Raw genomic sequence first — 17564 nt, 5'->3', positions numbered from 1 at the left:
AGGCCGAGCCGAGGCAGCGTGGGTGGAGTTGGCGCGCGGCGGCCCGGGCCTCCCTCCTCCGCCTCCTGTCGGGGGCGGAGCCACGGTCTGAACCGGCGCGGCTTGGGCCCCAGGAAGCCTGGAGTTCCTCGCAGTTGGCTGCGGGGAGGTGCAGACCGGAAGGGGCGCTGCCCTCGAGTTCTGCGGTTGTGCAAGGCGCGGTAGTTCTAGCCGTCGGACTCAGGGCCCCCACCCCTGGCGAGGTTGTCGGGTGTTAGGCTTAGTTAGGATTCAGATGATTGGGCTGGGGAGCAGTGCAGTCCGGGTTGGGTTGAGATTACAGGGCAGGTTTAGTATGTTTCACAAACAGTGCCCTTGGTTTGGTGTGGATTTTGTCTAGCGGATGAGGTCGTAATCCTCACAGAGAAAGATTAGCCGGGTTAGTCCTGCTTGGAATCTTGCCTGTCTTGTAACATTTGGTGTGTGTCTCACCCTACCATTTTCAGGAAAATGTTCGTTGGTGGTCTGAGCTGGGATACGAGCAAAAAAGACTTAAAGGACTATTTTACTAAATTTGGAGAGGTCGTTGATTGTACAATAAAGATGGATCCGAATACGGGACGGTCAAGAGGGTTTGGGTTTATCCTCTTTAAAGACGCTACCAGTGTGGAAAAGGTAAGCTGAGGAACGTGTTCTTACCCAGATGGGACAGTGTTGGACAGACAGCCCATTAGCTTGTGCGATGCTGTGGTGGAATGCTTTGGGACGTCGGTCTGCAACTTAGCTTCTTGTTTGATGGAATGGGGTAAGGGAAGGTATTGTGGAGTGGTTCAGGAAGATGACTGAACATTATCTTTTTGTTTACCCATTTTTCGGCATGCTGCTAAAAACTTTATACTGTGTCCAAGATTGCCCTGAGGATAGGCACTTAAGATTTTACAGGAAGAAAATCCTAAGGCTTGGAGAAATCTAAGTGGAAAGGTGATGTAGCTAAGTAGTTAGTCCAGGCTGAGGATTCCAGGCCCCATGGCTGTCTCCAGCCTGAGCTGGGGTTCATGGTGGGAAGAGGGGACACAGCCTGGGCACAGGCTTGGAGAAGTTGGCTGGGGCACTTTGGAGGGGTGAAGCATGGTTTGTGTGGGCCTAGCTGTATCCTGATCCTATCTGTTTGGAACAGGTCCTAGATCAGAAGGAACACAGACTGGATGGCCGGGTCATTGACCCCAAGAAAGCCATGGCCATGAAGAAGGACCCTGTGAAGAAGATCTTTGTGGGGGGCTTGAATCCTGAAGCCACTGAAGAAAAGATCAGGGAGTACTTCGGCGATTTTGGGGAGGTGAGTGGGCTGCCTACTCTGGTCACTTTGGCTGGCTGAACCCTCAGCAAGACTCTGGCCTCCAGTAGGTCCCTACCTGTGCGTTCTGATGTTTCCTGAGATGTGGGTGGGAGCTTTGCTTCTGAGCACTGCTCATCATTTTTACAGATCGAAGCCATTGAACTTCCAATGGATCCCAAGTTGAACAAAAGACGAGGTTTTGTTTTTATAACTTTTAAAGAAGAGGAACCTGTGAAGAAGGTTTTGGAGAAAAAGTTCCATACCATCAGTGGAAGCAAGGTGAGGTGTCTAAGCTGCATGCCTGCCTGCCTGCCTCTTCTGGAGAGCCAGCTCTGGCCGGAGCAGGGGAGGTTGGATGGCACTGGGTTCTGGTTCCCTGGGCAGTACAGGTGGGTCTGTGCTGCAGAGGGCTTCTGGGCTAGTAGAACTGGGGAAGGTTGTGGATAACATGGGGCTTCTGTGAATGGAGCGCCCTGAGTACACAGCCTGTGTTGCCAATTTAAAGCTAAGGGTGCCCACTGTTGAGAGCTACAGCCCTGGGTGTGCTGAGGAAGGCGTGTTCCTTCTCTGGTAAAGCTGTTTCTGCTCCAGAGCTTATCTGCCCGTCTAGTTTGGGCACTTCCTTAGTCATCTGCCCCAGGCCAAGATCCCTAAGGTCTCTGGCCCCCTTTGGTCCAGCTTGTTGAGCCTTCAAATGTGGAGGCATACAGTGAGATATGTAACTCCTCTGAAGGACCGGGACAGAAGAGAATAGCTTAAGTTTTGAGTTGGTAGTTAGGAGGTAAGGGTGTGGGAGGGTGTGGGCAGCTCATTGCCAAGGTAGGAGTGGTTACCAGATGAGGTGGGAATCCTGGAAGTCTCAGTCCTCAAAGGGAGTTCTTGAAGCTTGGGGTTAGGGCCAGACATAGGGGTCATGCCTCATCCTCGTGTTCTCTGGCCTAAGTAAGCAAGATTGTACCTTGGGTGTATCCTGAGCAACTTGGGAATTTGGGAAGACCCTATTTGAACAGGAAAAAAAAAAAAGGCTGGGGATGTGGTTCAGAGCAAAGTACCCCTGGGTTCAGTCTTTAGTACCAGGCAAAGGAAACTTAATAGGCCCTTAAGGGCCAGGGAGATGGCTCAGTAGAATAAGCACTTGCCTGGCAAGCGCAAGGTCCTGAATTCAATCCCCAAAGTACCAAAGGGGGGAAAAAGGCCCTTCATGAAAAATCTAATAAAAAAAGCTCTTAAGTGTGCATAATAGGGCGGTTGGGTGGGTCATTAGTTAAGCAGAAAGACTTTTATCCGTACCACCAACGTGAAGTGATAAGAAAGAGCCTCAAACTTTTAGAACTGCAGCTTAGTAGCTCTTAGAAACTGAATTGGGTATATTCAGTATCTATTTTTTTTGGGGGGGGGTGGGAGGCGGAACCTGGAATTGAACTCAGTTCCTTGCGCTTGCCAGGGAAGCACTTATTCCACTGAGCCATCTCCTCAGCCCATCAGTATTTTTAATTAAGCAGGGTAGAAAACAATTGCTCTGCTAATAGCATTGCTCTAGTTTATTAGGCAGAAGCACCTGAAAATCCCCACCACTACCGCTACCCCTTTCACTGGGCAGAGAGGAAACTGACTTGGAGTCGAGCTCAGGGTGGGGGTTGCAGAACCCTGAGCCATCCCTGTCATGGTGGGACTTAATCCAGGTCTTAATTCATGTGAAAGGTTGTATCTCAGGAGCTTGAGTTGGGTAAATAAATGGTCAAGTCTCCACAGGGCCTAGTACCTCATCTGAGAACTCCGTGGCCCTCTTAGCCCACTAGGATCAGAGTTGTGCTGGCCTGTCCGCCCTCTGCTCTGACTGTGTTGCTGTTCTGGGCTGAGATGTCTAATCCTAGTAATTCTTCCAGGAAAGGTTCTCATCAGAAAGGTCCTTGCTTGTGGTTCCAGAAGTTCCTAGACTAGAAGTGCCGTCTTCCAGTGTGTTTTGTTTCTTAGAGGGGTCTGACTGGTCATCTCAGTTGCTTGTCACAGTGAAGGTATGTGTTCCGCCTGGCTGACTTGTCCCGCAGCCTAAGCCGCTGTTCTCTTCGCTTCTAGTGTGAAATCAAGGTGGCCCAGCCCAAAGAGGTCTATCAGCAGCAGCAGTACGGCTCAGGGGGCCGTGGAAACCGCAACCGAGGGAACCGAGGCAGCAGCGGTGGCGGTGGAGGTGGAGGTAAGTGGAATCTGGATGAAGATGGGTCCTCTCCTTGGTCGCAGGGTGTCTTCCGTGCTTGTCTCTGGGCAGCTCCTGGTGTTTTCCTGTAGCAGTGGTGGGTGGGCAGTGTGAGGTGGAATTGGGAGCGGTTTTCCGGATCAGCCATGTGCTTGTGCTCTGTGGCCCCTTGGACTGGGGCAGCCTGGCGTAGTCCTGCTTGGGGCCCCACTGCAGAGAGCGCGTGTTGGCATGCCGGGTTGTGCTTGGCTCCGTGGCTGTCTTGAGACTTGGGCAACCCAGGGCTGGGTGGGGCCAAAGGGTAGGGCAGAGCTGTGCCAGGCGCTTCCATCCCAGGCCCTCTGACTCCAAAGCCTGAGCTGCATCTTCAAGGCCGAGCTGCAGGGTGGGCGGGCTAATGAGCGAGTAGCCACCTGAGTGTGAGGGAAGTTAACATCTGGCTCCCGATAGGGTCTCAGGTGCAGGGTTGGGCCGAGATACCTCTACACCACACAGCAGGCCCTTGGCTTCTGCTTGAGTTGCCATTGTAACCCCGCCACCCAAAGGGCAGGATTTCCTCCATCCTAGCTCCTGCGTGTGCTAAACAGTCCCCGGGCCCCTGTGCCCTGCTCCCCCCACAGGTCAGAGTCAGAGTTGGAATCAGGGCTACGGCAACTACTGGAACCAGGGCTACGGCTACCAGCAGGGCTACGGGCCCGGCTATGGCGGCTACGACTACTCGCCCTATGGCTATTACGGCTACGGCCCCGGCTACGACTACAGTAAGTAGGAGAGAGGGCGCCCTCACTCCCTCCGGGGAGGCAGGTTAGACAGTGCAGGGGCCACTGCAGCAGGGCTTTGGAGTCAGACAGGTCTGGCTCAGGCCGTGGTCAGGCGGGGAAGGTTTGAGGATTGATCAGGAGGATGTGTGTCAAGCGCCTGGCACAGGGTAGATGCTCTGTAAGTAGTACTTGCTACTTGTTCTTGTCTCCAGGTCAGGGTAGTACAAATTACGGGAAGAGCCAGCGACGCGGTGGCCATCAGAATAACTACAAGCCATACTGAGGTGGCGGCAGGAGCAGCCGGCGACTGACCGCACGCGCTTTGTTTGGATACGGAGTAAACACAATTATGTACCAAATTTAACTTGGCAAACTTTCTATGGCCTACCCCCTGTGCATCTTATTTAAAATTTTCCCCTTGGAAATCACTCTCCTGTTTACTATTTGCAGAGCTCTAGTTTTAGGCAGCGTGTGGTGTCTCGAGGGGCCAGAGTGGCATTAGGGGCTGATCTGTTACCAGGTTACTCAGAACCAGAGTGGAGGGTCCGCTTCTTGCTGCCGCTCTGCAGCCCAGACCTGTGGACCCTGGTTGTAAAGAGTCAGCTGTATCTTAGGAAACCAGTGTCACCTTTTTTCACCTTTTAATTTTATATTATTTGTGTCATACATTTCCTGTAACGGAAGTGTTAATTTTACTGTACTTTTTGGTACCTCTGGGAATCTAATGTATTGTAAGGTATTTTACACGTGTCCTGATTTTGCCACGACCTGGATACTGAAGCTATCCAAGCTTTTGAAATAAAATTGTAAAAACCCCCAAGCCTGGGTGAGTGTGGGGTGGCTGTGAGTGGGACTGCCGGGACACTGCTGTGGCCTCCCCAGCACAGGTGGCAGCCAGGCCAGCTGCGCTCCAGTGTGTATGGGGCGGGTCCTCCAGCTCCAGTGCCCCCATCCCCAGAGGAGCGGGCTAGGGAGGCAAGGGCTGCCGCCACCTGCTCACCCACCCCAGGTGTGCTTTGTGTGGCAGTACCACCTCAAAAAGCTAAGTGGATGGGACTTCATTGTCATGGGAGCCTCTGACTGCCGAGGGTGCTCAGTGTCTAAGGTACGGGACGCAGCTGGGTTTTAGCACAAGCCGCAAGGCTCACTTACCTGGAGGATGGGCCTGCCGCAGCTGGCTGGCTCAGGCCTGAGGCCTCAGTGTCTCGCAGCTTCTCAGTGTCTCTTCCATACCTGCGAAAGCAGCACCCATGCGGCTTGGTGGCTCACCCTCATCAGCATACCTGCTGTCACTGTTCTTGTGCTTGTGGGCTGGTACCTGTTCTGCTGAGACTGGCCATCTAGGAACCCCAAACCACCAGGGTCTGCAGCCCATCACCGCCATTGGGGATGTGAGCGCCATGTACCTGTGGTCGGCCTGGAAGTCAGCGGTGGAGAGGGTGCTGCTGGGTGTTCCGACTCTGCTGTGCGTGTGACACAGTATCTTTGTCTAAGGGCTGAGTTCTGTGCCTGTCGCACAGCCTTTGTAGAGATCTCCCTTAAGTAGGTTCTGGGTTCCAGCCCAGCCTGCATCTCCCAGAGTGACTAGGCCTGGTGCGTTCCCTTCAGTTCCAGCTGATCTTACTCAGCAGCCTCAGCATTGAGCCGCTCCAGCGCAGCAAGTGCAGACCTGCGTCGCACATGACACGTCACAGGCACCTAGCTCCCATTGCCTGGGACTCCTGGACAGCACATCCAGGAGCTGGGAGTTCTGCTGTGGGCCGGGGACCCATGGGCGGCCGCACTGCTTACCTGTTAGAATGGTGTCCAGCCTTGCCACCACGTGCTGAGCATTGTCCCTGCTGAAGCACATGGGTGGCTTAAACTTTAGCACGTTCCTCCCGGGGCCGTCTGTGCTCAGCAAGATGTAGTCCTCCTTCAGCCTGCAAGGAAAGGACACACCTTCTCTTGGCCTTTGAGGCTTGTCTCGGCCTGGCCTGGGCCTGGTGTCCATCACTGCCAAGGGCATGCCTAACCGCTAGCTGGGCCTCAGTGTCTCTTCTCAGCCAACACGTGTGTGGAGCCTTTGGTTGAGCCCGAGATTGCCTACTGGTGGCCCTGGCCACAGTGAAGAGTTCGCCACATGGTTTTTCCCCCTTTGCAGTACTGAGGAGGAACTTGGGGGGCTGTATGCTGAGTTGCATCCCCAGCTGTTTAAAAAAATTCTGAGTCTGACTGTGCACAGACCTGTAACCCCAGCACTTGGGTTTTTGTTCTTGTTTTTTTGGCTGGCTCACGTTGCCTTAAGGACGGGTCTGGTAAGGCGTGTGGAGCTCGGAATCAAACTGGTATCCTGTGCCTGACTGTTTGCATGAGCAGGTGCTTAACAACTGAGCTAACCGGCAGGCCCCCATCCCCAGCACTTGGCAGGCTGAGACAGGAGGCTTGTGAATCTTAGAGTCCAGCTTGGGTTATACAGTGATGCTGTCTCCCCCCAAAATTTGAGTCCGGGTGTCATGTTGATGACGGCTCAAACTAGAGATTCTCCTGCTACATTTTCAGTGCTGGGGTTACTGGATTGTGCCACTTGGCTTCCTTCCTTATTCGTGGTGTAGTGATGCGTGCGTGTGATTTATGTGGATAATGCCCAGCAAATTGGACAGCATGAGGTCACTGAAACCTCGCTTCTGTAACTTTTGTCCTCACTACTTACGTTCCACACGGTATTTAACACTTCCCAGGCTTTAAGGAGCATAAGACCCATTTGTATTGTGGCCACAGAAAAGGGCTCTGGTAATTGTGGCCTCATTCTCTGACTCCTGCACACCTTCTGGAGGTGGGGCATCCTTCTGTTTCTTGGCTCTTTGCCTCCTGTCCTGCTTGGCAGCAATAGCAGTGCCAGCAAGAACAAGGTTTGAACTTTGGAGCCAGGCATGCTGGACTGGGGCAGCTCTGCGCCAGGGCAGGATGGCTGAGGTGGACTGGACTACCTGCCCAGAGCTCCACTGCCACAGTGAGTGCTTCCAGAGGGAGAGGAGGAAGTCAGCCAAGGCTTGCCACCCCAGCGTTCAGTCCCCAAGCTGGTCACTGAGGCCAGGCCATTGCCACTGGAGAAGCTTCACCCTGGATTGCATGTCTCAGCAAAGAATACCACACCAGAGGGCTTTTCCATGGTGGAGAGAGGGGAGGATGGGGCGTTGAATAATAAGGGAGTGCTAACTAGAAGCTGAAGGAGCCCTAAGACCTTATGTCCTGCCTGGGGTTCAAGTGAAAGACAAGCAGGGTGTGACAAGTGTGCCATCCAGGAAGCCTGAGACATGAGGCCGCTTTTCTGTGAATGGGTTCATGCAAACATCTCCACATGGCTAAGCAACCTGCCACTGCAGAACCCTTGGGTACCACTGTGCCAAGTGGTCCTTGTCCAAGACTCCAGCCTGCTTGGGTGTAAGCACCTTGCTAGCCTTAGACTTTTTTTTTTTTTTTTGCACAACCAAGGATTGAACTTGGGCCCTTGTGCTTGCCAGGGAAGCGCTTATTCCACTGAGCCATCTCCCCGGGCCCAGGCATTCTGACAGAGAGGCCACCCAGGACTGGGGAGGCATCTAGTGCCGTGGAGCCACCCTGTCCTGGGACCAGGACCTCTAGAGGAAGGGACAGTGCCAATGCTGCAGCCCACCAGGGGTGAACCTGGAGCAGCAGGGGCAGTGTGGATGGACAGGCCAGAGGGCTACGGTGCCCTGCGTTCAGGAAGTACCTGGATACCAAGTAATCTGCCTCTTCAGTGGCTGGTGTCCTCGTGGCTGCATCTTTCACCAGGTCCACACCAATGAAGAGTCCAATGCCCCTGGAGAAAGTGGCATCCAAAGGCCAGGTGTGAGGGACCAAGCAGCTGTCATGCTGGGGCCTTGGGCAGACCTGGACTGCTGTCCCCAGGTGGCTGCTGAGAGCCTAGGAAGAGGTGGGTGTACAGCCCAGTGGGTAGCAGCAGAGGGAGGGGGCTGCAGATGGGCACAGTAGGCTGCACACCTGGGCTCCCAGCCCGGGCAGCTGTGCATTTGGTGAGGATGCCCTCCACACTCACCTGACATCCCCAATGATGGGGTGCTTTTTTTTCTGCTGTTGGAGGAGCTCCATCAGGAAGCTGCCCACGCAGGTAGCATGAGCCTGGAGCTGTTCCTTCTCCAAAACCTCTAGGACAGCCAGCCCCACTGCACAGGACACAGGATTACCTCCGAACTGAGCCAGGGGATGAAGGCACGTCAGGTGCCCAGTTGGCCGGTCTTCACAGCTCACAGCCTCTGCCCCGTTGCTATGCACATCCCAGGGGTAGTGGCGGTGAATCCTTGAGCTCCTCCAGGGTCCCCACAGCTTTCCTGCCTTCCCAGTTGCTGAGGGATCGCAGCCTAGGTCACAGACCCAGGGGTACAGCAGGGGCTCCCAGAAGAGCAGAGCCAGAGGTGAGCATGCAGGGCTGGGGAGATGGCTCAGTGGAATAAACACTTCCCTGGCAAGCACAAGGGCCTGAGTTCAATCCTTGGTTCCGCCAAAAAAAAACAAAAAACCAACACAGGTGAGCATGCATTATGTTCTCATCTGGTTTTGCCAGGGAGGCCTTAAGGAACCAGGCCTCAGTTCAAGGCCCAAAGTGACACCCTATCTCAAAAATAGGCTGGTAGCGTAGCTCAGGGCTGTATGGTGAGTTCTGCAAAGAACACCAAAGCTTGCCCCTGAAAAGCCAGTGTGAGTGGTCCCAAGTTCATGGCTCTATTGACTGGGCCTGAGTTACTGGGAACCACGTCCAGCCTCTGGGAATGTGGACTTGAGTGGTATTTCTCAAAGTTAGGGATTGGGTGCTACACGTAGAGAGGTTATACACACGTTTGTGCCATCTGCCTGCCCAGTATCCGGCTGTGGGCAGGTCCCTTGGTCAGTCTTGAGTGCTTTCTGCTGTGTGGGCTGGGTGGTGACAGTCACGCCCACAAGCCCCTCTCCGTGTGGGTTTGGTCTCTAGAGCTTTGTTTTACTAGTTGGCTTTTTGTGGAATGGTCCATACCACCAGGTGCAAATGAATTACCCAAGTGGCCGTAAGGTGGAATGACCTTCCTGATCCAGCCTTAAGGTCACATGACACCGCTTCTGCCATCCGCCTTCCTACAATACAAGGGTGGCCATAGTCTACCTTTGGATGGTAGTGGCCCTGTCACAGAAACACAGAGAATGGAAAGTACTGTGACAACATAAGAAATGCGCTTGACAGTGCTTCCCATGCAGAATGCTCTCCCTTTCCTCAAGACCTCCAGAATTTCAACTTCATTGCAGTACTTAGTCTCCGCTCTCCTCAGTCTTGGCCCTCATCAGTCAGGTCAGGCAGAGCTGCAGATTAGGCTGCCCAGCTGTCATCCCCCAGGTGCATTTCCTCATTGACCTAGGACCCAGAATGGCCTGGGTTGGCTTTAAACATGGCATCCTCCTGCCTCATTCTCCCAGGTGCCTAGGACTTCAGGTGTGCACTAGCATGCCCACCATTAGTCTGTTCAGTTTGTACAATTATTCCATTGTACTGGCCTGCTGTAACATGTAGTCTGTTGATGGACCCTTCAGTTACTTTATTTGGCACGGGGTATCGGTAGGCAGCTTGGACTCATCCTCCTATGTCAGCCTCCCCAGTACCATGCCTGGTTCCGGGGCCAGCTCAGCATGTGGTACCAGGGATTGAACCTGGGTCCCTGTGCCTGCCAGGCTGGTGCTTAGACTGTTGAGCTATCTCCCCAGCCCACCATTTAGCTATTTTGATTTTTATGTTATTAGGAATCAAACTACTGCGCATTATTTCTACATCCCCTTTTTTCATTGCTCCTAGGTTAAGTGGAACTGTAGGGCTATCTGGCACATGTTTATAAGAAACCAAAACTTGCAAAGTAGTAGTGCCACCTTATGTTCCCACACTGCATCCTGAGATCCAGTTCTACACTCTCAACATTTGGACTCACCAGTCTTTTTCTGTATCATGAACTACAAGATTGAGTAGTTTTTCATCTAAACTGTTCAAACCAGAAACTTTCAGTGTCATGTTAGCACTCAGATTTGGATTTCAGCGTTTCTGGTCATGACTGGGATTACGGAGATCTGAAGTGTTGTAAAGGGTAGAAGTTGGGTTACGAGTGGAGCTCGGTGGCTGGGCCTTGCCGAGCACTTCTGAGGCCCTGCGCTGTACCCCCAGCACCTGGGACAGGGGTGTTACTAATACAGTCTGACTTAGCGTCACAACCTGACCCAGCTGGAACGGCACAGTGGCTGGGTTCTCCCTGGGGATGGTCCCAGAGAAACTATAGAAAAAAGTGAAAACTGGGAAAACCTGGGGTTGAACATGTAGCATGGTGACTGGCCTAAAGCAGAAAGCAGCCCTCCAATGGCAGTGGAGAGCTAAAATAGGGAAGATCAGCATGGTGGTATATACCCACAGACACTCCATTTGAGGCTGAGGCCAGAGGACTGCAAGTTTGAGACCATCCTGGGCTACAGAATGAGCTCAAGGCCAGCATAATACAGGGAGACCATGCCTGGAAAAAACTGAAACAATGCTGGGAGTGAGGCACATGGCTGTGGTACTTGGGAAGCCGAAGGGTGAGGGTTAGGGTCTGAGCTCAGCCCGTGCAGCAGCAACACCTTATTGAGAGCTAGTCTCAAAAATAATAAAGGCAAAGTGCTGGCTGGGGATGTAGCTCAGATGAAAGGCCCTGGATTCACTCTCCAGCATCATAGACAACAAGAAGTACAAGCGTTAACATCTAGCTAATGCTAGGAATCCTACACAGAGAAATAGTTAAAGACATTACAAGATCAGGGAACAATACAAAAGCAAAAGAGCTCGTAGAGTGGTAAGAGAAATGCATATCTGGACACATGATGAGATTTATAATAGTAAAGACAATTGTTTCCAAAAATTTACAGAGAAATCACATAAAAAAGAATCTGATTTCAGGGTGACCTGAAGTGAAAATGGCAAGGAAGAATGAAAAAAAAAATTGCAATTAACTTTTGTCTTTTCAATACAGGATACTGCTACTCTTGATCGTCCTGTCTCAGCTTCCCCAGTGCTGGGATGATAGGCTTGTGCCACCACACCCGGTTCTGGGCCAGCACTGTGTGCAATACCGGCATCAGAACTTGGTACCTTGTGCTTGCTAGGCAGAGGCTTATGCCTCCGAGCAGTCTCCCCGCCCTGCATTACACCAGGTGTGGTAGTGCACGCCTATAATCCCAGCTTTGGGGAGGCTGAGACAGAAGGATCAGTAACCAGTCTGCACTGTGTAGGACCCTTTACCAAATAAGATTAAAAAAAAAAAAAACAAAAACCCATGGGGCTGGTGAGATGGCTCAGTGGTCTAAAGCACCTACTTAGAACAAGCTTAGCAAAGCACAGGGACCACGGTTCAATCCCCCAGCACCACATGCCAGCCAGCCCCGCCCCCTGGTGGGCTGAGCTGGCCACACACACACACACACAAATACAAATTAAAAAAAAACAAAACCCCAGCTTTTGTGGGGTGGTGGTGGTGGTGGTAGTGTTGAGACACTCAGGCAATCATGGAGTGCTGCAAGCAGCTTCTTTAGAACTCGGGAGAGTAAGCAGGCTCCCTGCAGACTGCAGCTTCTGAGCTGGAAGCCTCTTCCCAGAGCACTGCTGTCGGGCCTCCCTGTTGTTCCCAAGATTCATCCACAGGTGGGCTTGCTTCACACTGGCTGCCACCAGCAAAAATCCTTTTCTAGCTGGGTGCAGTGGTATGCCTGTAATCTCAGTACCTGGGAAGTTGGGGGAGGAGACAGTTCAAGACCAGCCTGGATTACACAGTAAACTCAAGGGAGCCTGAACTGCAGAGAAGACTTTTTCTGCTGGGGAGATAACGGCGGTCTAAGCGCCTGCCTGACAAGTGCAAAGACCTGGATTTGATCCCCAGAACCCTATGCTGTGCCAGCTACTGAAACAGGATGTGGTGGTGTAATCCCAGCTCTGGGGAGGCTGAGACAGGAGGATCACTACTAGTCCACAGGAGACCCTTTAATAATTAGAAGATTTTAAAAAATGAAAAAAGACCTTTTCTGGGAGGTGGTGGTAGTAGTGTTGAGGCACTCCGAGGTAATCCTGTAAGTGATTCAAAAGCTTAGGAGGGCCAGGTGTGGTGGTGCACACCTGTGATCCCACTGCTTGGAGGAGGATTGTTAAGTTTGAGACCAGCCTGGGCTGCAAAGTGAACTCGGGCAGCCTCAACACCATAGCAAGACCCTGTCTCACAAAGATTAAAGTAAATAAGTGAAAAGCTTAAGAGGAAAAGCTGGGCATGAGCTATCTGTGGGAGTCCTGAGGAGCTGGGAGACCCTAGTATGCCCATGCCCAGTGCAGGGAGCAGGTCACTGCCCTGGAAACCCTCCAGGCAGGAAGGCTGCAGGGGAGATGAGACTGCCAGCAGGTGTCACCTACACCAGTCCTCGTACGCAGAGATTTCAGTTTCTCAAGATAACCAGGTAACCTGGCAGAGACGGCAGTGGCCACATGTTAAGAGAACACAGACATAAGGGATTATTTTCGGAAAACCACCAAACAAAACACTACCGTACGGAGGTAATATGACTTCCAGGGGTGCCACGTCATGTTACGTCTGCTGTGAGTAGGAAATTATAGATGTGAAAAAGAAGATGAGCAAAGAGCATGGCCCTAGTGGGACAGAAACTATCAGCAGTAGTTGAAAAATCCCCAACACAGACCTTATTAGAGAAAAAGGTAAGAAATTAAGTTTATGACAACTAAAATAGCTGGACATGGTGGTACACAATACTAGCACTCAAGGAGGCTGAGGCAGGAAGATCACTTTGAATTCAAGGCCAGCGTGAACTATGTATTAAGACCCTGTTTCAAAAAATGAACTAAAATAAATAGTTGAAAGTCAGCTTTAACTGGCTGGCAGGACCCTATCTTTGTCTTTAAGAAAAAAGGAACAAAAGAAAATCTAGAGCTGAAAAACAGAAGCCAGGTATGGTTGTGCATGCCTATAATCCCACCACCCAAGAGGCTGAGGCAGGGGACTACTGCAAATTACAGGACAGTCTGCAATACGTAGTGAGACCTTTTCTCAAAAGCGCACACACACAAAAAGCACAATCACTGAGGTGCACAGTTCCCCAGATCTGGGTGTGCTGGTACATGGCTGTAACCCCAGCACTTCGGAGGCAGAGGCAGGACTGCTTGGATTTTGTGGCCAATCTGGACCACATGGTGTGTTCCAGGGCCAGCCTGGACTACAGAGCGAGCCTTGTCTGAAAGCAGCCAACCAACAGAAATCCCCCAAACAAAAACTCCAGGGGAGAGGCTCAGCAGATCTGAATGGCCAAATGAGGTTCAGGTTAAAGACCTAGAATATGGGCCGGAGAGATGGCTCAGTAGAATAAGCACCAAGTGCAAGGGCCTGAGTTCAGTCCCTGGTTCTGCAAAAAAAAAAAAAAAAAAAAACCAAAACAAAACCTAGAACAAAGAACAAGTTGGTCATCGAAGCATGAATCTGTAATCCCATCTCCTTTGGAGGCTAAAGCCTTGAGTTTAAGCGTTTGGGGCTAACCTAGGCAATACCATGAGACCCCATCTCAAAACCAAAAAGAATCAAGCCTTAGAGACCTATGCTCACAATGACATAGACAGCATATACAAACATGAGTCTCAGGAGAGGACAACAGGAAGGAAGAAGAACGAACAAAGCACTGAGCTGTATATAATTTACAAAGGACTGAGTATCCTGTATCCCCCTGTGTTCCTATGTTGAAACCCTAATTTCCATGAAGAAACCGTGTCTTTGGGAAGTTACTAGATCATAGGGGTAGAGCCTTCAGATGTGGTTTTGTGTTTTGAGACAGTCTTGCTATAGATCAGCTTGGCCTTGAGCTCACTATTCACCCCAAGCAGGTGTGTGACACCATTTCTGCTAAACTTTTGATTTTGAGCCAGTCTATGTAGTGCTCGTTTCAGTAGCCTAAGCTGACTCAAGCACAATTTAAGAAAGAACTCAAGCTGGGCACAATGGTACCCCTGGAATCCCAGTGCTGGGGCTGAGGTGATCACAAGCTGCAGGCCAGGAAAACCTCTTGAGAGAAACAGTGAAGCAGCAGTTAACAAAACCCTCGTAAGGTCCAGAGGGTTACATGGGTGAGTTCTTATCATCAAAGCTTCAAAGAACAGATCAGTCCCCTTTTTGTATTTAAAACAAGGTCTCTAGCCCACGTTAGCTTGAGGCGATACTCCTACCTCAGCCTCCCAATGCTGGGGTTACAGGTGTATGCCGTTACACTGTTTCATATCCTTGCCTTTTTGGCGGTGATGCTGGGGACCATAGCCGTGGCCCTGTGCATGGTGAGCATCCCTCAGCCCACAGTCATCACCCCAGATGGACAAGCATCCTTTTTTTGTTTTTGCTCCGCATGCCTTCAGGGCAGGTTTGGCTGGCTTGAGTTGTGGGGATCGAACCACAGCAACCTGAGCCCGACTGCTTTGTTGAAGCAGCCACTTAAAGAGCTGAGCTAAGGGGCAGGCCCCCTGGACAAGCATTCTAAGCTTCACCATGAACTAAGTATGCCTGTCTAAAGTTATACTTGTATTCAAGTAGTAGAAGTCCGCTATCCAGTGTTAATGAGACAGCTGCCAGTATTTGGAGGTAAGACTATACACAGCCAAGTGTGGTGGTGGCCTGTGATCCCTGCACTTGGGAGGCTGAGGCAGGAGGACTGCTGGGAGTTCAGTGCCAGCCTGGACTATATGGTGAGACCCTATCTGAAAAAATTGAAAACAAATTATTAGAAGAGGTTAGCAAGGAGATGGGAAGATTAATATGCAAAAGTGTATATTACATACACTATCAAGCCGTAGATGTATATTGTTTTGGTAGGTTTCTTTTGGTATTTTTGAGACAAAGTTCAGGCTGACCTTAAGCTTATTCTGTAACACCAGCTGGCCTTGAACTTGCAACAGATTCTCCTTTCTGAGCCTCCCAAGTTCTGTGACTACAGGCATGTGCCACCACGCCTAGCTGTGTTATGGTTTAGATCCAGAATATCCTCTAATGTCTCGTGTTCTGTGTGGGGCCGTGGGATGGTGGTGGGGGCGCTGGACTCACCTGTTTACTTAGCATGATGTGTTCAGAGCTCAGAGTGCTTTTAGGACCGGGGCCTGTTGAAGGCAGCTCACAGGGCACATCACCTGGAAGTGGGTGTGCTCTTGTTCCTGGCTTCTCCTGACTGCCTCTGGCTGCCTTGGTGGGGCAGGTGCATTCTGCCGTGGAGCAAGCTGACCATGGACTGAACCCTGTGCATCAGCTAAATAAACCTTCCCTCCTCATCCCAGTGATGGGGAGATGACTAACAGGATTTATAAGAAGTCAACACTTGCATTCTTTCATTTTGTTGAGACAATGTCTCACTCCACAGTTTAGGCTGGCCTTGAACTCATGTAGTCCAGACTGGTCTTGAACTAGTGATCCGACTGCCTCAGCCTCCTGAGTGCTGAGATTGCAGGAGTACACTATGACGCCCACAAATCACCATTTGATAGAAAATATCAAATATTTAGTAATATATCTAGTGATAAATATAATGTCCAGGACTTTGTAGGGAAAGTTTAAAACATGCAGAGGTGTACCATTCTGGGATAGGAATATTCAGATTTTTTTATTGGAATCCTATTGGGATTTTGATAAAATCTCAACAGTATTTCTGATAAAATTCCAATAAGGATTCGGATAAAATATTTAAAGATAATTATAAAATTTAAATGAGAGAGATAAACAGGCCAGTAATACAACTCTCCTGAATAAGAAAAACAAGTAAAAGGGGCCTTTTAATCTATCACATAGAAGAACCCACCATGAACCTCCTAAGAGTAATCATTTAAGACAGAACAGATAGAGACAGACTAACGAAGAGGAGAAGAGCCTGCACATAGACCTGCTCATGTGTGAACTCTGCAGTGACAAAGAGGAAAAAGGGAGGGTGAGAAAAGTTGAGGCGATTCCTGTCACAGCCCATGTAAGTACCAATTCCAGACCAGGGTCCTGTGCCAAGATGGATGTGCGACAGTTCAGAGAAAGTGCTGATGGATATATTGTAGATCTTGGAGTAGGAAGCAGGTTTTTTGTTTGTTTGTTTTTGCGGAACTGGGGATTGAACTCGGGCCCTTGCGCTTGCCAGTGAAGCGCTTATTCCACTGAGCCATCTCCCCGGCCCAGGAAGCAGTTTTTTAATAAATGAAAAACACTGTATGAAACAAAAATTGATAGAGTACTGCTCTGCTGTAAAGGATAAATTTGAGTCATCTGTAGGAAAGTGGATGCACCTGGAGACCATACTGTTACGTGAAACAAATCAGAAACCAGCTTAAATGTCCCATGGTTTCTTTTACGTCAGAAACCCAAAATATAAAAAATTCAATAAGCAAAATAAAGGATAACACAAAAGACTTCTGGGAAGATGGTGGAGTGGTAAGCAGCAGAGAGAGCCTGTCTGAGAGTTGCCATCTGGACACTGGAATATCGCAACCCAAGACAAACGAGGGAGGGAGGGAGGGAGGGAGGTGGGTCCCCTGGACCAAGGAAGGATCTCGGGTTTGAACTGAAGCCCATACAGAAAGTAAAGAGAAACTTGAACAAAGAGGAAGGAGGTAGCCAGTGGTGCCTTTTCCCCGAGATGGGACTCACTGTGAGAGGAGAATACAACCCGTGGACACACAGCCTCTGGTGACCCAGAGGCCTCCACGCAGACGCAGCAGTGGACATAAGAACTGCACCAGCTGGTGGCAGTGAGTGCCAAGAGCCACTGGCCAGGAGCCATCTCGGAGAGGGCCAGCTGAGCTGAGAACCCAGCGCGGCTGCGCTGCGGGCTCCACCTCGCAGCTCCCAGCTGCGCTCACGCCCAGGGAAGGCGCAGTCAGCTGCAGGCCGACTGGGCCTGGGCTTGGCCGCCTGAACCTCGGGGGAAATGAAGGCGCCCTGCCTCGCCGCTGTAGAGCTGCTGCTGGCTTGCTGGGACAAATGCACGTGGACGGGGACTGTTGCCACATGTCTACTAGTGACAGCAGAGACAAACCTAGGAGTGGACTCTTTTTTTTTTCCTCTGTTCTTTTTTTCTCCTGCAGTGTATGATCTTGTTTGAGTGTGGTTTTAGGCTCCTCGTATTTCTTCCTCTTTCCTGCTAGTCTCTGCTCCAGCTTCCCAAAGAGAGCGTGCCCCTTGCTGCCCTCTAGCCTCACTTCCGCTTTCTTCCGGTTTTGTTTCTTTTTCTC

The 17564-nt window shown here is 51.0% G+C and overlaps 2 protein-coding genes across 9 annotated transcripts in view; one reads left to right on the top strand and one right to left on the bottom strand.

Annotated features, from left to right (window-relative positions):
• Hnrnpab (heterogeneous nuclear ribonucleoprotein A/B) overlaps positions 1-5107 on the top strand; it is a 5880-nt gene extending 773 nt beyond the window's left edge. Inside the window, exons 3-8 of one of the 2 annotated variants that reach the window (XM_023713077.1) lie at positions 486-654; positions 1157-1315; positions 1463-1594; positions 3392-3509; positions 4130-4270; positions 4483-5107. In XM_023713077.1, the coding sequence (XP_023568845.1) occupies positions 486-654; positions 1157-1315; positions 1463-1594; positions 3392-3509; positions 4130-4270; positions 4483-4553 (790 nt within the window). In that variant the 3' untranslated portion in view covers positions 4554-5107. The remainder of the gene's footprint in view (positions 1-485; positions 655-1156; positions 1316-1462; positions 1595-3391; positions 3510-4129; positions 4271-4482) is intronic. The other variant, XM_023713078.1, reaches the window with a different exon arrangement.
• The window catches only part of Phykpl (5-phosphohydroxy-L-lysine phospho-lyase), a 33177-nt gene that overhangs the window by 1333 nt on the left and 14280 nt on the right, over positions 1-17564 (bottom strand). For 3 of the 7 annotated variants that reach the window (XM_004629307.2, XM_023713075.1, XM_023713076.1), the window contains 5 exons: positions 8331-8485; positions 8004-8093; positions 6062-6192; positions 5423-5503; positions 3517-3922 (listed from right to left, as the gene is read on the bottom strand). In XM_004629307.2, the coding sequence (XP_004629364.1) occupies positions 5454-5503; positions 6062-6192; positions 8004-8093; positions 8331-8485 (426 nt within the window). In that variant the 3' untranslated portion in view covers positions 3517-3922; positions 5423-5453. Of the gene's footprint in view, positions 1-3516; positions 3946-5422; positions 5504-6061; positions 6193-8003; positions 8094-8330; positions 8486-17564 lie in introns of those variants that run through there. The other 4 variants (XM_023713072.1, XM_023713073.1, XM_023713071.1 and 1 more) reach the window with 4 other exon arrangements.

The sequence above is a fragment of the Octodon degus genome, unplaced genomic scaffold, assembly GCF_000260255.1.
Source record: "Octodon degus isolate 3935 unplaced genomic scaffold, OctDeg1.0 scaffold00029, whole genome shotgun sequence".
NCBI classification, from domain to species: domain Eukaryota; kingdom Metazoa; phylum Chordata; class Mammalia; order Rodentia; family Octodontidae; genus Octodon; species Octodon degus.
Note: the sequence above shows the minus strand (reverse complement) of the source record. Positions and strands in the feature narration are given on the sequence as shown.